Source organism: Denticeps clupeoides, chromosome 8, assembly GCF_900700375.1.
Source record: "Denticeps clupeoides chromosome 8, fDenClu1.1, whole genome shotgun sequence".
Lineage (NCBI taxonomy): Eukaryota > Metazoa > Chordata > Actinopteri > Clupeiformes > Denticipitidae > Denticeps > Denticeps clupeoides.
The window spans coordinates 1040949-1057068 of NC_041714.1; the positions used below are offsets into that span (position 1 = coordinate 1040949).

General features: G+C 40.8%; 1 protein-coding gene across 1 annotated transcript in view; it reads right to left on the minus strand.

Annotated features, from left to right (window-relative positions):
* Nucleotides 1-1344: 1344 nt before the first annotated feature.
* Nucleotides 1345-16120, minus strand: part of prkceb (protein kinase C, epsilon b) — a 69318-nt gene continuing 54542 nt past the window's right edge. The window contains exons 11-15 of the mRNA XM_028988152.1: nt 15923-16077; nt 8053-8191; nt 6992-7180; nt 6116-6262; nt 1345-4094 (exon numbers count right to left, since the gene is read on the minus strand). Of these exons, the coding sequence (XP_028843985.1) occupies nt 3948-4094; nt 6116-6262; nt 6992-7180; nt 8053-8191; nt 15923-16077 (777 nt within the window). The 3' untranslated portion in view covers nt 1345-3947. The remainder of the gene's footprint in view (nt 4095-6115; nt 6263-6991; nt 7181-8052; nt 8192-15922; nt 16078-16120) is intronic.

Here is a 16120-nt window from a genome sequence, read left to right on the forward strand (position 1 = left end):
TACAGGCCAAAAGTTTGGACACACCTTCTCATTAAATGTGTTTTCTTTATTTTCATGACCATTTACATTGGTAGATTCTCACTGAAGGCATCAAAACTATGAATGAACACATGTGGAGTTATGTACTTGGAAAACCAATTCACCTGAATTGGTTTTCCAACAGTTTTGAAGGAGTTCCCAGAGGTGTTTAGCACTTGTTGGCCTCTTTGCCTTCACTCTGCGGTCCAGCTCACCCCAAACCATCTCCATTGGGTTCAGGTCCAGTGACTGTGGAGGCCAGATCTCCACTTTTTGTTAAGTACATAACTTCCACATGTGTTCATTCATAGTTTTGATGCCTTAAGTGAGCATCTACCAATGTAAATGGTCATGAAAATGAAGAAAACACATTTAATGAGAAGGTGTGTCCAAACGTTTGTTTGTACTGTACTGTACATATATTCAAAACTAAAGCAGTGCACATTCACTCAACTACCACAGTTATGCACAGTAATGCATACCTCCAAAAAGGGTGGCCTTAAAAAAAGAAGATTAATTAACATGAGAACCAATGTATTGGTTCTCAATGTAATTTAAACCATGTTCAGAACATTCTTCAGGTTATTGGAACCATGTTGGAACCAGATTACTGTGATTAAATATGAGGTCTGGACAGTTTTCACAACAGCTTTCCAATCATCCATATATGTGCAGTACTGTGCAAAGGTCTTCAGGCGCCAATACATTCCAGTGAACGCAAAACCACTGCAAGCAATTTTCTTAACAAAATGTTATCAAATATTGATTCACCTAAACTTTCTTGCAGAATGTTCTATTTTCTTGAAACAATGACATGATGTGTGTAGAGAAAGAAGCTGTTCTCCAGAGTAAGACAATACTGTTCTCCATCTGTAGACTTTAGCTTGTAGATCATTAATTAGTTTACAGTGTAGGGAGAGACAAACTTCAAGTAAGCACATCCAGATATCAACCATTTTGATCAAATTGCTGCAACTTTCACTTTTTAATCATTTTTTTAGGTCCTTATCACTTACTGAACTATTTCAGAGCTACTGAAAACCCTTAGATTTACTACTGCCTAAAACCTGTGCACAGTATATTTGTACTTTTCCCAATAAATGACTTGTTGTAGTTCTGTTTTGTGTATTTGTGTAAACAAATTAAAACATTAATTATAGCTTAAAACATATTAAAACACATCTGTCCAAACAATTTTTTCTATCTTATATAATTAGTTGTAGCTAAATTTCACACGTGACAGAACCAGCAACAAAGACATTGAGACGTCTGCTTGCAGTGCAACCAGTTGACCAATTTTAATAAAAATATCAAGCATAATGAAACCATTTTTGACATCATTGTATTTAATAGGTTTCCAAAACAAACAATACACATTCACATCCTTTTAATACAGTACATTTGGCACACAGTAAAACGCTTACAATGACATAACAATAAATGGCAGACATAAAAAAAATCAAGTGACAAACTTTACATATATAGCTTCACAATTAAAAAAGAAAGGAAAAAATATTCAAAAATATTGGACAATATGCCACATACAGTAATATAATACATACCGAGTATAAGCCTTATGTACTATACTACCATATGTACATATCATAACACAACTGGACTTTAATTTAAGAGGTACTTTTGAGATTCATATTTTGGTAACATTTTATTCGACCAAATGTTCCTATGCTGAGTGTTTCCTTAAGAAAGAAAGAGTGTAGATGAGGTGAGGGTTGCGAAAAACAAGTATTTGGCATGGAGAGAGAGAGCAGAGAGAGCAGAGAACGCACATAAGCCTGGTGGAGCTTGGGCCGGATGAGATAAAAGAACCACGCATTTTTACAAGCCCACACGACACACTGAGCATTGACCTAAGAAGCACACCTCAGGACCAGAAAAGAACAGAACACATCACATGGGATCCAAAATGAAGAGGAGGCTGAGAGGGAGAATTCCAAAAGAGGAAGACATACAGGATGATGACTGGAAGGTATATAGCGTTACTGTGGTCCTCATGTATTTATCTGACTGCAACCCTTTCTAGTCACATTTATGTGTGTGTGTGTGTGTGTGTGACAGGCTGGTGTGTGTTATGGCAGTGCAACACAAAAACTGTACACATGTGCAAATTTAGTCAGAGGAACAAAACAGCTGTGGCTAAATTTATATCTGAATTAGCAGACTCGGCGGTGTAACAGAATGTATTACTACACAATGAAAGTGTATAATTGATGTAGTCTTGGAGGAGTGAAAACACACTGACATGGCAACAAAAACACTAATTAGACAAGCAAACATGAAACTGCATTAAGACAAAGAAAATCCAAAACCATAGCAGAAGAACAAACGACAAAACAAAAAAGGACACGCATACACAGAATATTGCACATGGATGTTGTAACTCTCTTTTTTCATATTCTAGGAATACACAATTATCATATGCATGAACATGCAGTGAAGAATAACTCTGCTTTTAGGTTTATGTACAGGTTTAAGGTGTGGTCTGTACATATTGGGGAAAAAACGCAGCAATGCTATCAGGTGCTGCCCCAACACACCCGCTGCAGCGAGATCTCACCCTAAAGAACAGGTCAACTCCAGTAACATTGAAAAAAACAACGAAAATAGTCAAAACACTGGAACAAAAAAATGAAACCTAGAGGGCACTTAAACAACTACAACACACATCCACCCACACACACACCAACACACATTCATTTGGATTATGCGGAACTCTAGGTACAACACAGTCTACAATATGAGTCTATCTACAAATGGTAACAATTTGCTAGTAGCACACAAAAAGGCCATTCATGTTCTGTACATTGATTCATAATCCACACATGGCGTCATCCCGTTGGCTCTTTACTGCATTGCTCCATCACCCTTAGGCCAACCCACTGGCTAGCTTCACTTTACAATCATTGGTTAGGTCAATTTTGGTTTTTGCATGGGAGATACGATGGCTTTCGAGAATGCCAGAAAGAGCAGATCTAGATTACACTTGCCACCGAATCCTACATCCATAACACACCAAAGATGCATCCATAACACATTATATATGGTTCTGCATTGATACATTAAGCACACACTGTTTCTGTACAGAAATATTTATAAGGAATTATGAGATGTACCCTTTAGAGTGTACTTACTGTATTTATACTGCTAGTCTAATTCCTGATTAAAATAGCCACAATGTACAATACAGATTCCTATCCATATGCATAACATGTGCCCTATTCTCATCATTACAGGCGTTCCATTTCCTGGGGCCTACAGAAAAAAAATAGAAAACCTTTCTTCAATACTGTTATAAACAGCCCACTGACCGCCAATGTGCAGACCTCAGGAGCGCCATTGCTGATTTCATGCATGGTTTTTGATCAGTAGCAACTATCCACATGCACTCAGACCACTCTTTCTTTTTTGTAGTCTTACATTCCGTTGCTCCATAAATACCATAGCCTGAGTCTCTAAGGATTTTAGGAATGGGAGCAAAGGGTTTGAGAATGAGAGTGAGTGCAAGAGGCAGCGCAACATGACATAATCCATGTGTGAACACTATGGGCTTTGATCACTGCCCTGAGAAGAACCTACACTCAGCTACACAACAGCTTGTTTGGAATGGTAAATGCTCCTGATTGGCTCAGGTTGAACACACCCACCAATCGAGAAGTCAAGCTACCTCTTTGTCCTGCCTCTCAAAGCAGTTTGAGTGACAGACCACTAACCAAAAGAGCAGACAAACACACAGAGACTCATGTAATGACCTGTGTCATATGAGTGTGTGTGGAGTGATTTGGCATTGTATGTGTGTGTATGTGTGTAGAGTCCATTTGCATCTGTGAGCATGTAGCAGTAGTCTGTTTATGGGTAGCTTGGTGAGGAGGACGCAGGAGGAAGAGCTGGTGGACAGCGGTCAGCGCCGGGGCTCAGGACTGCATCTCCTCTCCGAAATAGGAGAAGCCCTTGAACTCATCCTGGTTGATCTGTTTGATGATGGTGTCATCCACGGGCGTCAGAACTGGGTCCTCGCGTGTGAAGTCCTGGTCAAAGTTATTTACGTCCCTCTTGGTTTTCTGTGGGGGAGGGTAAGAGCAAGTCTGAGGTCAGCGAGCCAATCATGGATGCTTTTATGCCACACCTCACAAGCTAAAAGAAAATGTTCCTTATGATCACAGACTTATTACATGTTTGTCTGAAATATAAAATGAAAAATAAAGACAACCCAAACTATCAATTAAAAGACTTATTGAGCATCATATCAGTTTATTATCTAGTTGTTAGCAAACAAATAATATATATTCTATATATTCTATTCTATGTGTGCACACAACAACATGTGTCCTCTGCTTTTAACCCATTACCCTTGGTGAGCAGTGGGCAGCCATGACAGGAGCCTGGGGAGCAGTGTGTGGGGACAGTGCTTTGCTCAGTGCCACCTCAGTGGCACCTTGGCTGATTGGGATTCGAACCAGCAACCTTCTGATTACAAGGTCGCTTCCACTAGGCTGCCACTGCCCCAAATGTAATTTAAATGTAAATTAAAAGTAAATGTAAATTAAATATCTTAATGACATTCTTATTTGTAAATTGAGAAAAGGACATAATTTTCTAGGTTAAAGGTATTAAACCCATGCAGTGAATCAGTATTTTCCTCTTAGTGTTTTCCACGTAACATAATAAATCTGGAGATTATCAGCCCTGTGCAGCCCAGTGAAAGCTTATACGGCAACTGCTGACAATGTCAACATCACCATGCGTGCCTAAACATACGCTTACAATAGAAACACACATATATTACCTCGCATATGATCACTTGTCCACATGTGATCATTGATAAATACACTCTTAGGGCAATATAGACTTCAGGTTGCTACTCAAAAGAAAAGGTCACAAGGCTACAAAAGGCAAACATACAAAAATACAAGCATACACCTGCAGTTTCTCCCTTATGGAGTACCGGAGTACCCAGAGGAAACGGTCGCCAACACGGGGAAAGCATGCAAAGTCCAGACACCATTAGATAGCTGTAAAAGTTCTTAAGGCCAAAAACCATGCTAACATGTACACATGTAACAAATAAACAGGTTGTTGCACATCAACAAACTATTTTATAGTTTGAACTATATTGCATCAGTTTTGTTGGAAATACGCATGCAACACATTTTAGCAGTTTCAACTGTTAAAAATATCTGCACATTGTATTTAGTAAGCTTTTGTTTAAAAAAAACCATAAATTTGTTCTTAGAAAGACCCACACTTAGATCAATGTAACTGAGTGTCTGGCAGATTTACATTTACAGCATTTATCAGACGCCCTTATCCAGAGCAACTTACAATCAGTAGTTGGAGACACTGGAGACACTCAGGGTAAAGTGTCTTGCTCAGGGACACAAAGGTAGTAAGTGGGGTTTGAACCTGGTTCATAGGTGAGTGTATTTGCCCACTAGGCTACTACCACCCACCTTGTTTATCATCCACAAGATGTCGATTTACTGAATTAATTTATCATTGGTGTCAGTTAAGCAAAATGTAGTCTGACGAATTTAATGTTGGATTCGAAGCCTCAGCTGAGCCCCAACCTGAACTCGCCTCAATCTACCCCATCTTCAAGCAGTTGACGTGTCAAACCTTTTGCCTGGAAAATCACGTTCGATTTAGACCAAGTGTGATCTAATATTGTGCATGTGTCAGAAATCAAATCTAAAATGTTCAGATTCTAATTAAATAGTTATTTAAAGAGAAAATTAGCCAATTACTGGTGAGAAGGAGTTAAGGATATACCATGGGAGTCTATAACCACTTAGTCCTGCTGAAGTTCACGACTGCTGGAGACCATTTCGGGTCACTGGCCTGACAACTCAGAGTCGTCAATTTACATAGTGTGCATGCTTTTGAAAAGCTAACCCTGAAGAAACCTACACCAACATTGGGAGAACATGCAAACTCTGTCCACACAAGGTCTGATCCAGAATTTAAACTCACAACCTTGGAGGTGTGAAGACACGGCGTTAACCGCCACACCACCAGACGATTCAGTGATTACTGAATCTCATAACTGAATAAGATTCTGTTTTGCAACATGTGTGGGACTCACAATGCGAGGCTTGAAAGGTGGCTTGATTTTCCTCTGCTCAAGCAGGACCCAGTCAATCTCCTTAAAGAACGGATGGACCTTAATGGCTTCCTCTAGACCTTGGGACATCACACAACCCAGTCGCTTACTGGGGCTCTTCGTCATGAACTACAGTGTGTAGAAGAGACAGAAAAATCACATTAGCAAAAGAAAATAACACATTTTGCATTACACCATGTTCATGTGCTAGAATCAGCTAATTAATGACGAATTAATGGCAGTAAGTAGATTTCATATGCTTCCATCAGCTGAGGGTCATTTTTTAAATGCCTGAGAGTGTGTGTGCGTGTGTGTCATGTTGAAAGATCAGATCTAATAGAAAATTGACCCGAAGTGACCACTAAGGGACTGGGGTGGTCACGTGACCAAACTGCCAGCAAGATGGACCACAGTGTGACACTGTCCTGTCCAAAACAAACACACCACATTTTCCCACAAGGCTTTGCAAACAGGCCAGGGACATCCAAAGTAAACGCTGCACATGTGATGGAAAAAATGGCATACACGAACACAGTCACACACACATAAGGACAGGGAGATGGACTGTGCCTTGTGGAACTGAGAGCGACCCAGTGGACGGCAGGACGTCCTCCCGGAATCAGCTATCCTGAGATTACTCAAGCCCCCAAAAAAATGAGATAGAGAGGAGAGTCTCAGGGAGAGAAGCGGCAGAGAACACAAACAATCTGTTCTTTTCCCACAAGAAGTGTAATTTCTCCCAGACGCTTCTTGCCATGTGGCCTAAGTGCCACTGTGAACTTCATGGGAATTCCTGCCAAGCCCCCTCTAACCTGATGACTGAACACACTCCCAGATAGAAAAGGAGAGAAGTCTGACCGCTTTGAGAATGCTGACAGCCTCCTTGCTGAGCCAAACTGGGTACAGGACGTCATCGTGTAGGATGGACTCAAACAGGTCATCTTCATTGTCTGCCTCAAATGGCGGCTGGCCTGCCATCATCTCGTACATGAGGACCCCCAGAGCCCACCAGTCCACCGACGGGCCGTATTCCAGCTCCTGCAGGATCTGTGTGTTTAGGGTGAGTGAAGTGAAGTGAAAGTGAAGTGATTGTCACTTGTGATACACAGCAGCATAGCACACGGTTCACACAGTGAAATTCTGCTTCTGTCCACTTTCTGCCGTGACAAGTGCAATTTCCCACTTGTGGGACTAATAAAGGTTTATCTTATCTTATTTGTCCTCTGCATTTAACCCATCACCCTGAGTGAGCAGTGGGCAGCCATGACAGGCGCCCGGGGAGCAGTGTGTGGGGACAGTTCTTTGCTCAGTGGCACCTCAGTGAGAGATCACATGCTGGATTACGTGCAAATGTATCTGCACATTTTATGCTTTCCTTATATTTGTGCCCTTGTCCAGAGCGACTTAGAATCAGTGGTTACAGGGACAGGGACAGTCATCCTTGAGTGTCAAAGGACACTATGGTAGTAGGTGGGGTTTGAACCTGTGTCATCTGCTTCATAGGCGAGTATGTTACCCACTAGGCTGCTAACACCTACTTTCCTCACTTTTGACCCAACTTGCTGTCATTGATTACAGTCACAGTGGGAGGAGTTATGTGCTGCTCACACTGTCACTCCACTCATGTTTTAGTATTACAAATAAACAAAATGAAGACAAATGTAATATTTTATATTAGTTTCTGGAAAATTTGTAATTACATTTTTGCTATGTCTCTTATTTACATCCCTACAATGTTTCTAAAAAAATGTTCTGTGCCCAGGGCCAGTAGAACCAAATCTTATTGGCAGATGACTGTATTGGCAGAACTGTATGACTTTCTAGCCCCAACTGATGACATGGACATGATGTTTCCTTGCATAATGTAAGACATCATCAGCACCTGGACAAGATGATATTGTTCACCGGCAGAAATTTACCTCAGGGGCAATGTAGTCTGGGGTCCCACAGAAGGTGGTGGTGGTGACCCCGTTTAGAATGCCCTCTTTGCACATCCCAAAATCAGCCAGCTTACAGTGGCCCTCAGCATCCAGGAGAATGTTGTCCAGCTTCAGATCTCTGACAAAAAAAACTCATTTTAATCATTTTAATCTCTGGGGATCATTCACAAATGTGTCAAATGAATGGATTTACATAAAAAAAATTGCTACATGCTGGGATTTCTGACAGTATGCTGATTTCCTTAAGGTCAATGAACATCACTTGGTTCTGTTCAGTTCTTCTTAATGCTTCATATTAAGAGAGCACTGAATCAATGAAACCTCAGGTATATCAATCTAAGTGACTCTACTTTACCTGCTTTGGTGGAAGGTGGAGAGCCCTTACAACTCCATCCTCAGTGGGTTTTAATTATTTTCATCCGTTAACCATTTTGTTCTCAACTAAAATACGTTCAGTAAAGGTATTCAACATGAATATTGTATTTTCTTGTTTTCATGCTGCATTCATGGTATTATTCCATAACCAGTGGTGGAATGCAACAAAGTATTTGTACTTCGTTACTGTACTTAAGTAAATTTTTACGTATCTGTACTTTACTTAAGTAAAAATAATAATGCATACTTTTTATTTTACTCCACTACATTTTGCGGCAATTATCTGTACTTTCTATTCCACTACATTTCTACAATTTATGCCGTTACTCGTTAAATTTTATGAACACAATTTCCTCAAAATCTTGCATGAAAAAATAGTTGCCTATTGCGTTCTGGCGTTGTTTCCCATTTCCTACCAGTCAGGCTTTATTAGCTCCAATGATGGCCGAGCGCGCGTCAGTTCGCAGCACGAGCTGGTAGACGAGACATTCAACATGGACCCAGAGCTGCATCTACTGAGCTCTGAATCACAAAGAAATCCTTGGCCATTTAAGAAATGTATTTGAGTACAAAGGAGCAAAGAATGAGTCCTTGCGATTTCTTTGCATCCCATGCCTGCCTCAACATAAAGAATTGTTGGCATTTAAAAACTCCCCTTTGAAAAAACATATAGAGGTAAGCTATGCTATGGTATGCTATGCTTTTGGGTATGTTATGACATGTTAAGATACTATTATCTAGCGAAATGTATGCTGACATACAGAAATAGTATAAAAATCACACCAGTGTAGCTTCACGGTGGTAGGATAAAACTGGTTTATTAGCTCAGAGAAGATAGCTTAATGTCTTTGCTAGCATAATGTCCAGCTCAGTGTTGTGCAGCATTCACGAAAAATAGGAACGCATTCAATGAACGCCGTTCATTGAATGCGTTCATGCACAACACTGGTCCAGCTTGGCTGGAAGTGGTGCTTTCCGCCTGTTTCACAATCAGTTGTCATCTCTGACTAGAGATGTGATCACAATAGACCAACACTCCTGTATTTCCTGGGTTTCTCACATATTTCAGGACCCCCTCCAATTTGGTTTTGTATTCACTTAAATGCAATCTCTCGTAATTATAAGGTTTATATACATAAACCTTAACTCAATAAATAGGCCTAATAATTTACTTGATTGTGCTAGTTACTTTGTTAACACTGGTGTTTGGTTACTGTTGTGTTTCCCTTTTACTGCTCTTAACAGAAGTGTTGACTAGTTTTGCAAGTACATAAATGATTTAAAGATATATCATGTCCTGATTGGTTTATCTTAATGGTACATTAGTTGGTAATACCTAGTAGATAACTTGTCATCCACATAATTCTAAGGTACACACAGTATTGCAGAGTGCACGCACAATAAGCACACCAAACTTTCCAATACACATATACTGTAGAATTGCTTGTAATTTTTACGAGCAATGACATCAGTACAGGCATAAGTCAGTATATGTACTATGCTTTTACAAAATGGCAAACCCCAGAGGTTGAGACAAACCAATGTGTGAGTAAATTTAAAAGTAAGTACTTATGACTTTTACTTAAGTAAGATTGTTGATGTAGCACTTCTACTTTAACTTGAGTACATATTTTGCAGGTTACTTGTACTTTTACTTAAGTACTAAGCTTCAGTACTTCCTCCACCACTGTCCATGACATCAACAGGGAAGGCAAGTACTAAAACTTGAGTTACTCTAGTGCAGGAGACATCCAGGACAAAAAGGTGAGCTAAAGGCCAGTCAGCATTTATGTTGATAAAAGCTCCAGACCAACCATTACTTTTTAGTGTTGCCCAAATTGGGATACTCAACCTTGCCCTATAAACAAATATGCAACATATGCGATAAATACTGTCACATACTGTTTATGTGTGGGTTTACGCAGACACACACACACACACACTGAGCAGACATACAGGTTCTCTGTAAAATTAGCGCTGTCTCTCTCAACATCTTTCATCTCCCTTATCGGGAGAATGCAGGGTGGGAGGGGTTAGTAGGGCCCCGTGGAGAAAAGAAGGTAAGATGACAAGAAAACAGAAGAGATAAGCCGCCTTGGATGAAAGATAAGAACAGGAGGTCTGAACCCAGCTCGGTTTGATGGTTGATTGCTGCAAAAATGTCAACAATCACTTGACAGATGAAAAGTGAGCGGGGCAGGCGGAGCAACATTATGCAAGTGTTCTTCTTCACCGGGGCACCTGAGCAATCTGCCTGTTAAGGCGGACGACCCATGGCCGGCACCATTACGAAGGTTTCCTGCCGATTCATGTTGTTGTCTGTTTAGCATCTCAAAAAATGGAGGAATAGACCAAGGTCGGAAATACAGTATAGCAAAAAGGTTATAAATAGAACGTTGAGAAAGTGGTGTTTTGGAGAGGGTAGCTGTGACCCATAGCCCCATGTTCCAAGAGCAGTTTCCATCTCTACATATTCATCACTTCTCTCCCGCCCATCTCATCATGCTCCTCCTCCTCAAGGTCATGTCACTCTGGCCCTCGTTTGTCCTAATATCTCCACTTCATCTTATTTGTTGATACAGAGTGAAGTTACTCTCCATGGCTCAGTATCTCCTGGCGTAGAAATCTGTGTGAATACATGCTTCCTTTTTGCTTTTCGTTCTTCCCCCTTAAATCACTGGCACAAGCGTCTTCTCTGTTTCACAAAACTGTGGACGGACTGACGGAATAGTTACTACTACATCCTCAAATAAATGTGATTATCAATGTTTAATTAGCAAAGCAGTCTAAATAGGAAAACGATGAACACCAAATGTACCATACAAATGGTCAATGTCTGTTATTTTTTTTACTAAAAAACAGAAGTGAACAATGTTAAAATCCAGTTCCAGTTTCTTGCGGTTCCTATTCAACAAGACTCGTTGCATGATTAGTTACAGAGTCCATCCATTATTATGAAGTGTATGCTGAAAATTAAATTAAAAGGTGTTTCAACAAATACTAGTTTAAGGGTGTACAACCAGGTAATTGTGTGATTTTTGTATGAGTTTTGCAGTAATTCCCCTAAAATATTTGATCGCTTTTCAGGATAAGAATTATTATTGTAAAATCTTGTGTTTTAACAGAGGTATTGAGCTCATCCTGATCCCATCTTTGTACACAAGAGTACACAATAATTAACCAGCAACTAACAAACCAAAGCTGATAAGACACATTAAATCAATCAGATACTGATTTTTCTACCATCCAACCATTTTCTAGAGCTGGTGCCTCAGATACGGACACACACACGCACAAACACACAGCAGGGCCAATTCCGAGTTGCCACTTCACCTAACCTGTGAAAAGAAAAAAAAGGAAAGAGCAGAACAAAAAAAAAAACAAGCCGGTTCTCGTAGCCAGAGAGTGGACTGTGCCGCTGGTCCCACATATGGCCAGCAGCAGCACAAATGAAAGTGCTGTAGTTCGGAAAACTGCAGCGGTGAGATGGAGAACAAATTGTACTTTAGCACCCGAGGCCAATTACCCGCCAATAATGGCATGGAAGGAAAAGCATGTGATGCAGTGTCATGCCAGGTCAGACTCTTTGTTATAAATGATGTACAGAACTATTGTCAGGACGTTAACAGTGGTCTTTGGCACTTGACTATGTGGGGGTTATGAAAGAGAGGGAGGGGGAGCAATCAGGGCCAATTGAGAGCATTTCCTGTGTTTCATGTTAATCTTGCGGAGTGATTTTTCCATTACGTACTCCTTACCCTGCTCTCTAACACAGCCTGTAGCTGAGCGCTGGACTTTTAAAACAACACACACATCCATACATACATACACACATCCAAAAGAAGCCCAGCTGCTCCATCTCCAAGCCAGGAGGGGAAGATGGGCAGTGACCCACCATCAGGAGGGGTCAAAACACCCATTGAGCAATGGATACCAACTGATGACATCAACCCCTCCTGGCCAAGGCTACATTCAACCAAGATGAATGAAGATTTGAAGCATCTTAGGATGTATATTCAATTGGTTTATTTAAATAAGTCAAGTAGAAAGTAGAATACCAGCAGTGGAATTTACTGCGATGCAAGGGCGCCTCTTGACTAGAGCTCCAAATTTGTTAGGGCCGACCCTGAATAATATAATATAAAATAACCTTGTTTTAATTATGAAATTGGTTTGACTAAAATAAAGTGTTGCTTTTGTCTGTTCTACTAGGTGCTTGTACTACTCTGACCTGGTTAAATAGAGAAATAAATAGATTCAAACACAATTTTCATTGACTAAAATTACACTAAAATGTCATCAGTTTTTGTTGCCTAAAACCAGACTGAAACTTGACTAAACTACAATATGTATGGACATGACTAAGACTAATAATAACTAAAATGACAACTTGATGCAAAAACTAGAATAAAACTAAAATTAAGAATGAATGGCAAAAAGGGACAGTCCCCCGATAGACACTACATATGGAAAAAACTGTGGCATTAAAATGCATTTCAGTAATGAGTAAACACATTAACACATACTGTTAAAAACATTAATATGGGTGGGGGGTGTCATAATATTGACTATGATATAGATGTGTGAGTTTATGAAGCGAAATTTGAGAGAAGATTAAGGGCATTTTACAAAGTCACCAAGTCGCCCTCCTCCTACCTCCTCCTCTTTCTCAGCTCCTCTGTCTACTGTGGTGTGTAGACCACACTTCCAGACTGAGACACTGCCAGCTCCGAATGGAAACTACTACTGGCTTGTAAGGGCTGGTTAGCAGTGTAATTGCACAGATTGTTCGGGGGGTTGAGGGTTTGGGAGAAAGGGGGTGTATATAAGTGTGTTTGTGTGACTGGACCCAAAGACACAGTGCAATGAGTTCATCCGGTGCAAAAATGTGGCATTGTCACACTAACAGAGAAACGCAAGCATGTCATGCATCGCCTCAGCTGCAGTGCTACCTACACCCTCTAAATCAACAGGTACCAGCAGACGACACTGAGGTGACATTTATGCTCATTTCATACAAGGTGACAACTGGAACACTGAAAGAATAATTGCTTGTGGGATTATTGACACTTTGTGGCACAGCTCAAGCCGTCTTCAGTGGCAGATTTAACTCATTGTTAAAGATCATGAACTTTTTTTGCTTTTATATCGATCTTAGTTGTCCCCTAATATTGTAGCTGAAGTCTCATTCCGAAATGTAGCCTTGGTACAGAATTCCAGATACTTTGATCCAGTGACACCATGAGATTTCCCCAGGATGTCTGTAGCATTGATTCGAACCGTCAACCTTCCTTAACTGCTAGGCCACCACTGCCTCCTTAAATGCTAATGAGGAGGAGAGAGGCGGGACGAGGAGTAGAGCGGCCTATAGAAGTTGAGGGGGCAATTGTGGAAATTACGTCATCAACACCATTCACCAACCATGTTTAGCGTGGACAGGAAAATGTGTCTGTGTTTTTCCAGGAAAAATTTAATCAACCCACTCAGTCTCGCATGACGGAACTAAAAAATATATTTGTGCTTATTTTTTTACATCCAATCACAGAGCAACTATAATGCTTTGTACGTTTGGAATTTCGAAGCCATGACAGTTGGTGGAGATAATGGAAATTCTCTGGCCGTTAAAAGCATGAGAAAAGGGAGGTAACTTATGACGACAAAGCAGACAAATTCCAGATAGAGCTGCCACTCTCTGAACAATGAAGCAGAATGGCCAAAGCACTCTTTACATTTCTAGCACTGTAGGACCATAGACAGGCTAGGGGAACACAAATTAATGTTAAATAATCTCACAACATGACATTTTCATGATAGGGACCTAACGTGTATAAAAAAAGTTTGTAATTTTTCTTTTCAATATACTCACATCAAGTTGGGACAACATGAATAATCACGTATAATGGAACATTTTATATAAATGTTTTTTATATAATTTGCAATGAATTTGAAGCAAAATGAAAGATTCACTAGTGAACTGCTTTATAACTGTAACTGTGTGGTGAAGGCTGAACCCCAATCTGAAAAAACCTGCACCCACCATCATGTTACTGAATCTAATCCTAGGTGGTGCCAAAAGAGTAGAACCTGTATTTAGTGCAGATAAATGATGAGAAAAGAAATGTATAATATAAGTTATCAAGTTGTTCATATCTATACAGAAACGACAGAATCATTCAAACCTCAGACAAAGATTCAGACACAGTTTCACAGGAAAAAGAACATTCAAGTTCACAAGTTGCATCATGGGATACAACCAGCAAGTTTCAGAGTTTTTCACTTTGACCTTTGACCTACTTATGTTTCCCCAAGCCATGGATGATCTCAGAGTGGTTAGGGGCACGGATTCTGTTAAGGCACACCTGCCTACAGCACACACACACACACGCACACACACGCACACACACACACACACACACACACACACACACACACTTAATCACTACTGTTACTGCTGTTATTCTTTCAGTCCCATTGTAGAAGGTGTGTTGGGAACATTAGAACAGTTCTTATATATCCCAGCATGCCTTGGGCTGTTTTACTATGGCACTTGCCAGACCTACTTTCCCACAGGCAGGACCCGCCTGGGTCAGCCCTCACTCAAATCATTATGCCACAAGCCCAGTCAACTATTATTCTTTTCATATAATACACAATACACTATTCACCCCAGTCGGATCGCATCCTGTTCTGCTTCCATTTACTGGTAGGGGGATCATGGGGTGCAACCGATCAAGGAGTGCGACCGATCATGATTTGGCCAGTGGCCAAGATGACTTAAACGTATGTCAGCCTGAGAAGGAGAGTGGCAACGCAGGAACAGGTGACTCAGTGTCCAATCAAAGGTGTGAGAACAGGAACCATGGAAACCCTGCTGTCTGAACAGGAACAATTGCAAGAAGTAAAAATCAGGATTTTCAAAAAAGGAACAAGGGAAGAGCATAGGATTCCAGTCACAGAGACGCCATCAGCTTTGTGTGCTGCTAATGGCACATGGGCGAGATGATAAACAACCCATCTGAGAACACATAAATCATCCCACATGCGGTAAACAACGGGTAAACAGTGGAAGGTAAACAGTGTGGCACAAGGCAACAGAGCCATTAGAAGCCCGGCCATTTAACAGGGCTTCAACTCCGACTGAACCCACGAAACAGGAATTTGGAAGTCGATCAGGTCTCACGCTTTCACAAAACATTGATCTTGCATAAAATCTATTTTTGGTGTAGCAAAGTAGTTTGGCTGAATTTGGGTTACAATGGTGTTTGGGATAGGAAGGGTTGGCACAGGACATCATTTCAGGCATTTGCTGGAGATGATAACATTGTGAGGCAATTCAAAAAGAGCCAAAACAGAGTATCTTTGGCACAGAGGTTTCAGCTAAATCTGTTGAGTTGTTTTATACAGGACTATTGTTGGGTTGGTCCAGGGCCAGTTTGGCCTGAAACTGGAATAAAGGACCATTAGTGACTCCCACCTGTAGATGACTCCGTTCTGGTGCAGGAACATGAGTGCCGAAGTGACCTCTGCAGCGTAGAACCGAGACCGCGCCTCGTCAAACTTCCTGGAGCGCTGGATCTGGAACATCAGGTCGCCGCCGTTGACGTACTCCATTACAAAGAACAGCCGATCCTGAGCACAGAAGACAACACAGGGTTATGCCTCATGAAATAAT